Source organism: Triticum aestivum, chromosome 7B (genome assembly GCF_018294505.1).
Source record: "Triticum aestivum cultivar Chinese Spring chromosome 7B, IWGSC CS RefSeq v2.1, whole genome shotgun sequence".
In the NCBI taxonomy this organism is placed as follows: Eukaryota; Viridiplantae; Streptophyta; class Magnoliopsida; order Poales; family Poaceae; genus Triticum; species Triticum aestivum.
Genome location: NC_057813.1, coordinates 24,885,368 through 24,895,269, shown reverse-complemented (window position 1 = coordinate 24,895,269; position 9,902 = coordinate 24,885,368). Strand labels below are relative to the sequence as shown.

General features: G+C 46.3%; 1 protein-coding gene across 1 annotated transcript; it reads left to right on the top strand.

Moving 5' to 3' along the window:
* The first annotated feature begins 4,275 nt into the window (after nucleotides 1-4,275).
* On the top strand, nucleotides 4,276-6,613 carry LOC123157575 (acyl transferase 1-like). Its single transcript, XM_044575853.1, has 3 exons — nucleotides 4,276-4,542; nucleotides 4,641-4,832; nucleotides 6,203-6,613. Exons 1-3 carry the CDS (start codon nucleotides 4,276-4,278, stop codon nucleotides 6,611-6,613), a joined length of 870 nt encoding a protein of 289 aa, XP_044431788.1.
* The last annotated feature ends 3,289 nt before the right edge of the window (nucleotides 6,614-9,902 follow it).

Here is a 9,902-nt window from a genome sequence, read left to right as displayed (position 1 = left end):
AATGACGCTTCCTGACCCTGATTGCACGATCAGGAGGGTCGATTTTTGCAACGAAGTTGAGACAGCGCCTATTTTGTTCTCCATCCCATCGTAGCGGGGTGGTGAATTCAAACCTCTGATTCTGATTCGAGGCAGAAATCCTCCGCTCCAATGGCGGGGTGGAGCCATGGCTTCTCGCTGGCGAGATCAGCTCTGCAGCGACCAGAACGCTCACCACTTCGCCCTCTGCTCTGGTATGTGTGAGTGCATCTCTGCCCTCACCCAGGAAATCACTTCTTCCGGGGAGGAGGAATCCGTGGGGATCATCCTGGCCATCTCCTCCTCTGTCGCCTCAACGCAGATCCGCGTCACCAGCTTCTTCGGGGTGTCTCCACGCCCTGGCCTTCGCATCGTCCTCTCCATCCACACGCGGTGGCTCTCCTCCATCGCCTTCTCCTCTGCTGAGATCCTCCCGTCGCACGCGGGGACGCTTAGATCTGAAAATCTGAGGCATCTCTTCATTCGCGGCTTTGCGGGGAGATGTCAATGGGAATACGGGGGCGACGGTGTGCGCGCGTGTTGTGGTGGTGAGGAGCAGCGGTAGGCGCGAGCATGGCGGCGGCGGCGGTGGTGGTAGGTGCGGGGGTGCCTGTCGGCAGCGGTGGTGACGGTGGTAGGTGGATGTGGACGTGGCGAGAGGAAACGCCAGAGCAGCCATCAAACACCCCCGAAACCACTCATGGTTTTTGTTGCAACTAGACAGCCCCGTGCTGGAACCGGCGACGGCGGCAGCAGCCACCAACGGCGACGGCGGCCGTGCTTTTGCTCCAACCGGCGAGAACGACAGCTACTTCCGGCAACGACGGGGCCTTTTTTTTGCTGCAACCAGCAAATGTGACAGCTACCACTGGCGCCCGACGGATGTTTCTGCGCACGGCGACGAGGAAGACAGTACCAGCAGCCAATCGATGAACTTTTCTCAAAATTTTCGTACTTTTTTAAACATTCAATGAAATTTTTTCAAAAATCCATGAACTTATTTTTCAAATTCTACCATTTGCTTTTCAAGTTTAATGAACTTCTTTGAAAATCCGTGAACTTTTTCCAATTTTGATGAACTTTTTTCAATACACGAACATTTTTAAAATTTGATGAACTTTATTTTAAGTTGGTGAACTTTTCTGAAAATTGACGAACTTTTTTTAAAATATATGAACCTTTTCTAATTCACGATTTTTTGTGTCAGATAATTCAAAAAATATACATCAGTACAGTTCTGTGCAATAAAACAGCACGGCGACATTGTTATTATGTACTAATTGGCGCTATTATCTATCACTAATGGCAGGTAGCTCGAGTGGTCAGTGAACACGTAAGTTATTGCAACTGTGCCAGTTTGAAACCTGGAGAGAACTATTATTTTTTCAGTTTTTTACGATATATGTTTTCTGATGTTGTGTGTGTTTCGTGGGCCGGCCCAACTGGGTACTTTAGTAGGCGCCAGGGAGGAATTCTGGCGTCTGTAGCGCCCAATAAGAGCTCCCGGTTTGTTGGCTGTGTTGGTATAAATGTCTTGTCGGTATTCGCTTTCCTTTTTTTATTTAGGTAAAATTATTTTTATGTATTCAAATATTTTAATTCCAATATATTTCCGAAATATTGTATGGAAAATGTTCATACATTTTTAAAATTATGTATTCATTATGTACGGGAAAAAGCCTTCATATGCTAAAATTGCATGTGTCTAAAAATTTCTCAATTTATTTGAATTTTCTATATGAATTTTCATAAATTAAAAATATTTCTCGTATTAAAAAATTAAAAGGAATGAGAAAACACAGAGAAACTGAAATGAACAAAAGAACAACACTACCAACCTTAGGAAAAGGAAACAAAACATAAAAATCAACAAAAAATAAGAAACATATGTAATAAATAAACTACTACATGGGCTGGCCCATATATCATTGTTCCATTCATTATAACATGTATTCTTTGCTATGAGCGAAGATTAGCAACTTCTTGGAAGCTACTATTCGAGGGCTACCCCTTGCAAATTGCTTGCATCGAAAACTCGGCATCCTGGTAGTGAGCGAGGCGTACGAGGGCGGAGCGCCCCGGTGTGCCATGTGGCATGTTCCAGCGCCTCGATGTGTCGCATAACGGGTGTTTTCATCAGCACAATTTTTTGTCTTTCTTTTGGTTTTTCTGATTTGTTTGGTATTTCATTTTTGGTTTTTCTCATCATTTTTGTACATCTAACATGAGTGTGTGCTTCAGCATGAAGTATAGTTATGCTTTTTGCGTGAAAGCACACTGTGCTTCCCCAGAAATTGAAGCACAAATGCGCTTGCATGAAGCAACAGTTGTACTTATGCATACTTCCCCCAAAGGTGAAGAACACTACTGCTTCTCGCATGAAAGTACAACTATGCTTCCCTAAAACTGAAGCACAATTAGTGTTGTATTGAAGCAAGGGTTCATATAGTGTTTTAGAGCACATACTTCACCCATAAAATTTTGTCAAAACCTATCAACATGGGATGTTTTTGAGAACTCGACGCAAGGAGTGCAGAGGTGGAGATGGTTTGTAATTTGGAAACACGATTAAAGAGATAAATAGTTTCGTAAAAAGAATCTATGAAAAGCACAAATAAACCCACCCATCTCTCCCTATGCGTGGGGGAAAATCCAACAGAAACTACTTAATTGCAACAACTGGCACATATCCTGTGCGCTACTTTTCATCACCAGAGAAGGTCTGAGTGACCTTTATGCTTCCCCAAGTAAAGCACAATTGTGCTTCTCACATGAAAGCATAACCGTATTTGAAGCGCGAGTTATTATAGTTGTGGAGCACATATTTCATCCTTAAAAGTTTGACAAGATCTATGAACATAGTATCAATTTTTGAGATCTCGACGCGAGGAGTGCAAAGGTGAAAATGGTTCATAATTTGGACGCACTGTTCAAGAGATAAATCATTTTGAAAAAAAATCAAATCTATAAAAAGCACAAATAAACCCACCCACCCCTTTGTGTGAGAAAATAAAGCCCACAAAACTCCCTAATTGCAATAATTGGCACATATGTGATGCATCACTTGTCATTACCAGAGAATGTCCGAGTGACCTTTGCAAGGGGTACACATTAACTAATGATTTAAAAGTTTCCTACTAGATGGGTCTGTGTATATTGGATTCTGGCTCCGAGACAATTCAAGCTTTGTCCATGGTAACTTGAATAAGTGTAGAGACATCTTATTTGGCGCTCAGTACGACGAATAGTTGCCCAAACGCATAGTCACGTCCATCATAGGACGGCCATGTTCGGCCGTTGCGTGTTGTATGTCATAGAGCACCCCTCCTACATGTTTTAGCAATTTCTCGTGTTTGCTCTTGTGTTTTTACTTGAAACACAAGCATTTTATTAAGAAAAATGTGATTATTTTAAAATTATATGAAGAATCTTTTAAAGAAGGTGTTGCATTCTTCTGAATTTACATGAAATTTTTACTTAAATTTGTTAATATTTTTAGAATAGCACAAGCATTGTCTGAGAATGCGTGATTGCCTTCAAAGTTTGCACCGACAATTTTTGAGAAAAGTTCACCATGTACTTCAAAATGTACATCACGTGTTGAAAAATGTTTGCCAGGTTTTAAAAAAATGTTTATGGTGCACTCTAAATATATTTCAAAATTTTGTTTATAACTGAGAAAATAAATCAAAGAAAAGGGAAAAGGAAAACCAAAGAATGAACACAAATTGAAAAAAAAATCGAAAATTACAAAAAAAATCTGTGCAAATGGCCCGGCCCAGCTCACACGGTCAGCAATCTGCCGCACTGAGTGTTGAGTAGGAAATACCACAGGTCTCGCATAAGCTAGCGAGGTTGCACGCCTCAAAAAAAAAACTAGCAAAGTAATTGGTCAGGTGAATGTGCATGCCGGAGACTCATGAGATTAGGCGATAATGACAAAGCTTGGATATACGGGTGCCAGGAATCGAGTTTGTCCATTTGCAGTCTTTTGTTTCTTCCGAGTGATCCAGTTGCACACACTCCCGGCACATGTGTACAAACAACATCTTCACGTGCTATGACATGTGAAACAAAAAGCTCTCTTCTTATCCTCCGAGACCAAGAGATGTAGGAGTATATCATTTCTACCCGTCAAGCATCTCTATGTGTGTATATGTATATATAGAGAGAGAGATACATGAATGAACCAAAATATCAGAGTTAGTGGAGCTACAGTACAACACAAGGTCACAAGCACCCAAGGGTAGGACCACAATGGTGAAGTTCACCGCACGCCGGAGTTTGCCCGAGCTGGTGGCGCCGGCACGGCCAACACCACGCGAGACCAAAGTCCTCTCCGACGTCGACGACTGTTATGACCTACGAGTCTACTCTTTTGGGGTCGAGTTCTTCCGCTGCCGACTAGACGGCCATCCAACGACGACGCCGGCAAAGGCCGTCAAGGTAGCGCTCGCGGAGGCTCTGGTGTACTACTACCCCATGGCCGGTCGGTTGAGAGAGATTCTCCCCGCTAACAAGCTGGTGGTGGACTGCACCGGAGAGGGAGTGGTGTTCGTGGAAGCATTGGCTTCGCGGAGGCTCTGGTGTACTACTACCCCATGGCCGGTCGGTCGAGAGAGATTCTCCCCACTAACAAGCTGGTGGTGGACTGCACCGGAGAGGGAGTGGTGTTCGTGGAAGCATTGGCCGACGTGGGGCTGGAAGAGTTTGGAAATCCATCACCGCGGCCCCCATACCCATGCATCGAGGAACTATTATGTGACGCCAGCGATATCAAAGTCGTGGTTGACAAGCCCTTGTTCTTTGTCCAAGTACGATCGACCTCCTTATACTCCTTTTCTCCGCACTCGTTTTGTTTGTGGAGACATGTCCTTTCAGCTTCATTTTATTCAAAGTTACCATATGGTTCTTTGTCCAAGCATGTGTGTAAGGAGGAGGGTCGTGCAAAAAGCTGCCACATAACAGTAGTCAACCTACCGCCCGTGCAAGTCAAAGTTGATGTCCCGCGGATAGGACTGCGGGTGACACACTTGGAAAACTTTTTTAGGATCCAGATATGCATTTCATAGTATTAGGATTAGGACCAACTCGGCACCCCTCAAATAGTTTTAGGACCTGTAGTGTATTTTACTCTTCTGTAAATACATATGACTTGTTACTCCACTAACTCTGATATTTTGACTGCTAACCCACGCCGGCAAATAACCCACATCTTGTTAGTCAAATTAATGGTTAAAGCTGAATCTTGGATTACATATGGACGTCTAACCAACATGTGTGCCTACATGGGCTTAATATTTCTTCATAATTTAACATATACTCCCTCTGTAAACTAATATACGAGCGTTTAGATCACTACTTTAGTGTTCTAAATGCTCTTATATTAGTTTACGAAGGGAGTATCATTTTGCATGGTATCTTCGTCGCGGAGTCATTCTTACTAAAAATAACTTTATTAAAAGGAATTGACATGGAAGTACAGTACAGTACATAGAAGTACAGTACAGTACATATGTCAATACGTGGATAAGTGAGAGCTGGTTAGCTAGTACAGTACATAGATAGAAGCATGGTTTTGGGTACCGGGCGGAAAATTCGGATACCGCCCTGTATACGCGTTTCTCGCTACCCACGAGAAAGCTGCGTACCGAGTAAAAAAAATTGAATTATTTGAAAATTTTGAATTTGAATGGCTACAGCCTAGTCAATTAGGACATAAACTCATTCTATCACTGAACCAGCTGTGGTCTGCTGGCAAATATGGTCGTCCCATGCCCGCTCAACCCGTAGGTCGCTGCTTCGAGACCCACTACCTTCCATTACAGCTGTTTTCTTTTTCGTTTAGTTTCTTATATAAAATTTAAAAACCTCAAGGTTATAAAATCGAACCCACGACCTCACATACGTAGAGGACGGACGACCAGAACATGCCACTGCGCCAATACCTTGTTAGTGAACCACTTGAGCTCAATACTTATATATTCCTAGCACAGAAAAATTTGAATTTATGTTTGAAAAAATCGAGCGGTTTTTGCTCGGAAGTTTATGGTAACCGCGGTATCCGCGTTTCTCGCCCACCCTCAGTATTTTCTTGGGATTCGATAGCCAAAACGTTGGATAGAAGCAAGCAACTAGAATAACCTTTGCATGTTGAGATGCATCGAGCTCACGCTTCTTCAAGTGTGACCCAACGACCTCCCGCGGCATCTCGCTGTGGTTCCACCTTTTACGAGGGAGCGGGTCGGCCACAGCCTTGGACGGGCCGGACGCGGGCGGTCCTAGCCGCGACGGCCCCCGTCTTCCCACCGGTCAAGGATACAACCCCGTGCGGCGCAGCGCAGCTGAAGTGAGCGGAGCTAGCTTGCATGGACCCCATCTTGCCTTCAGTCAAGGCCACTGCCCCAGGGGGCGCAGCAGGCCGGACGCGGGCGGCGCTAGCCGTGATAGCTTCCGTCTGGCCACCAGCTACGGCGCTGAGCGGCGGACCTCACCTTGCCGGAATCATCTTTCACGGAGTTGTACAAGGAGAGGCTATGGAGTGTGGAACAGCAGCAGTCCGCTGGATAAGGCAAGGCAAAAAGATATTCTGTAAATTAGAAAAAAGGAATTGTGGTTGTTCGAGTGGTGGGGGTCTGTCAGGACACATGTTGGCCACTGGTTGGCCCTGCAGGAGTCGGCGCGTGTCTAAGCAGCAGACGGCGCGATTACGTGTCTGATCCTTGGGTCAGGTTCTCATGACGGACTCGATCGACGGCTGGGCTCGTCAACGTAACGTGCATTTCAAAAAGACGAGCCCGGGCGCTGGAGTACATCACTGTTCATCCCCATATACCGCCAGTCGACGTCAATTTCTTCCACCCTATTTCTTGCCATGGACCCACTAGCGCAAATCCCTGGAGCTGGACGTACGACCAAGATAACATGCTCAGATGCCGCCCATCTCAGTAACGCCGCTCTCCCTGAACACTCTTATATTTCTTTATGGAGGAAGTACAACCGTTGTAGCCCTGCCTTGTTCGAGTCAAGGTCGAGCCTAGGTCCTTGTGGTTAAGAGCCTCAATTCTATAACATGCATTAATTTTTCCCCTTGCAATACATCAATGCACAAATCTTTTGTGTATTTGTAAAAAGAATACAAGAAATGTATATGCATTTGTCCATGCTACCAAATAACATGGCTATCATCTTTATATGATTGCATTATGTCATAGTCGCCTGTGTGATATCTTTGTTGGCAATTATTCTAGACGTTGTGGAAAATAATGGGGCTCTTATGGCCCTTGAGGTAAACTGCTTTCGGGATAGACATTGTTTTCTCTTTTGTTTAACCAATTCTTAAATAAAAATTTAAAAACTCAATGTTAGGGAATCGAATCCACGACCTTGCATACGTTGAGGACGGACGACGAGAACATGCCACTGCGCGAACACCTTGTTTTTGAACCACTTGAGCTCAATACTTATATATTCCTAGCTCAGAAAAATTTGAATTCAAATTACGTTTGAAAAATTCGAGCGGTTTTTGCTCAGAATTTTATGGTATCCGTGTTTCTCGCCCACCCTCGGTATTTTCTTGGGATTCGGTAGCCAAAACGTTGGATAGAAGCAAGCAACTAGAATCACCTTTGCATGTTGAGATGCATAGAGCTCACGCTTCTTCAAGTGTGACCCAACGACCTCCCGCGGCATCTCGGCATTGGCCATGGCCACACCCGCCGACTGGGTGCACGCGCTGTGGTTCCACCTTCTACGAGGGAGCGGGTCGGCCACAACCTTGGACGCGCCGGACGCGGGCGGTGCTAGCCGCGACGGCCCCCGTCTTCCCACCGGCCAAGGATACAGCCCCGTGCGGCGCAGCGCGGCTGAAGCGAGCGGAGCTAGCTTGCACGGACCCCATCTTGCCTTCAGTGAAGGCCACTGCCCCACATGGCGCAGCAGGCCGAAGGCAGGCGGTGCTAGCCACGACAGCTCCCGTCTGGCCGCCAGCTATGGCGCTGTGCGGCGGACCTCACCTCATTGGAATCATCTTTCGCGGAGCTGTACAAGGAGAGGCTATGGAGTGTGGAACAGCAGCAATCCGCTGGATAAGGCAAGGCAACATGATATTCTGTAAATTAGGAAAAAGGAATTGTGGTTGTTTGAGTGGTGGGGGTCTGTCAGGACATGTGTTGGCCGCTGGTTGGCCCTGGAGCAGACGACGCGTGTCTAAGCAGTAGACAGCGCGATTACGTTTCTGATCCTTTGGTCAGGTTCTCGTGACTGACCCGATCGACGGCTCGAGTCGTCAGCGTAACGTGCATTTCAAAAGGACGAGCCCGGATGCTGGCGTACATCACAGTTCATCCCCGTATACCGCCAGTCGACGCCAATTTCTTCCACCCGTATTTCCTGCCATGGACCCACTAGCGTAAATCCCTGGAGCTGGACGTACGACCAAGATAACATGTTCAGATGCCGCCCATCTCATTAACGCCGCTCTCCCTAAACACTCTTATATTTCTTGATGGAGGAAGTACAACCGTTGTAGCCCTGCCTTGTTCTGAGTCAACGTCGAGCCTAGGTCCTTGTGGTTAAGAGCCTCAATTCTATAACATGCATCAATTTTTCCCCTTGCAATACATCAATGCACAAATCTTTTGTGTATTTGTAAAAAGAATACAAGACATGTATATGCATCTGTCGATGCTACCAAATAACATGGCTATCATTTTTATATGATTGCATTATGTCATAGCCGCCTGGGTGATATCTTTGTTGGCAATTATTCTAGACGTTGTGGAAAATAACGGGGCTCTTATGGCCCTTGAGGTAAACTGCTTTCGGGATAGACACTGTTTTCTTTTTTGTTTAACCAATTCTTAAATAAAAATTTAAAAACTCAAGGTTAGAGAATCGAATCCACGACCTTGCATACGTTGAGGACGGACGACGAGAACATGCCACTGCGCAAACACCTTGTTTGTGAACCACTTGAGCTCAATACTTATATATTCCTAGCTCATAAAAATTTGAATTCAAATTACGTTTGAAAAATTCGAGCGGTTTTTGCTCGGAATTTTATGGTATCCGCGTTTCTCGCCCACCCTCGGTATTTTCTTGGGATTTGGTAGCCAAAACGTTGGATAGAAGCAAGCAACTAGAATCACCTTTTCCTGTTGAGATGCATCGAGCTCACGCTTCTTCAAGTGTGACCCAACGACCTCCCGCGGCATCTCACCACCGGCCACGGACGCGCCCGCCGACTGGGTACACGCGCTGTGGTTCCACCTTCTACGAGGGAGCGGGTCGGACATAGCCTTGGATGCGCCGGACGCGGGCGGTGCTAGCCGCGATGGCCCCCGTCTTCCCACCGGCCAAGGATAGGGCCCCGTGCGGTGTAGTGCGGCTGAAGAGAGCGGAGCTAGCTTTCACGGACCCCAACTTGCCTTCAGTCAAGGCCACTGCCCCACGCTGTCAGGACCCCGATTCTATGCCACACCGATCTAGCATGTAACACCTCATATCACTTTGCGGCCTCACGCACGGTATTCCCATGGGTGTCGTCTTATTATGCCCGGGACCGTTTGCGCATTTTGGCACACGTATATGATAGTGTCGCTAGCATCCATATGACAAAGAACCCGGGCTGAATGGCTAGTCGTGAACCCAAAGTGGCACTAACTTATAGGGACATGCATACATGACCCAGCATCGAACGTGTCGGTCATCAGCGAGTGAATCCGGGCTGTAGCAACTGGGCTAGTAGGACTCCGGTAAACCGGGCTGTAGCAGGCTAACAGGACTCCGGTAGACACCGCGTGACATTTCCCCGAAGGGACAGACACAGGAACGAAGAAGGACACATGCCGGCCAGCCTAAGTGTTCCGGAGCAGTAGCAAGCT

What these genes read in the sequence shown, in the direction of transcription:
- LOC123157575 (XM_044575853.1), top strand. Translation starts at nt 4,276, where the DNA reads ATGGTGAAGTTCACCGCACGCCGGAGTTTGCCCGAGCTGGTGGCGCCG. An exon ending in TTCTCCCCGCTAACAAGCTG is followed by an intron (nt 4,543 to 4,640) that starts GTGGTGGACTGC and finishes CGGTCGAGAGAG; the next exon opens with ATTCTCCCCACTAACAAGCT. An exon ending in AGCCCTTGTTCTTTGTCCAA is followed by an intron (nt 4,833 to 6,202) that starts GTACGATCGACC and finishes CGCTTCTTCAAG; the next exon opens with TGTGACCCAACGACCTCCCG.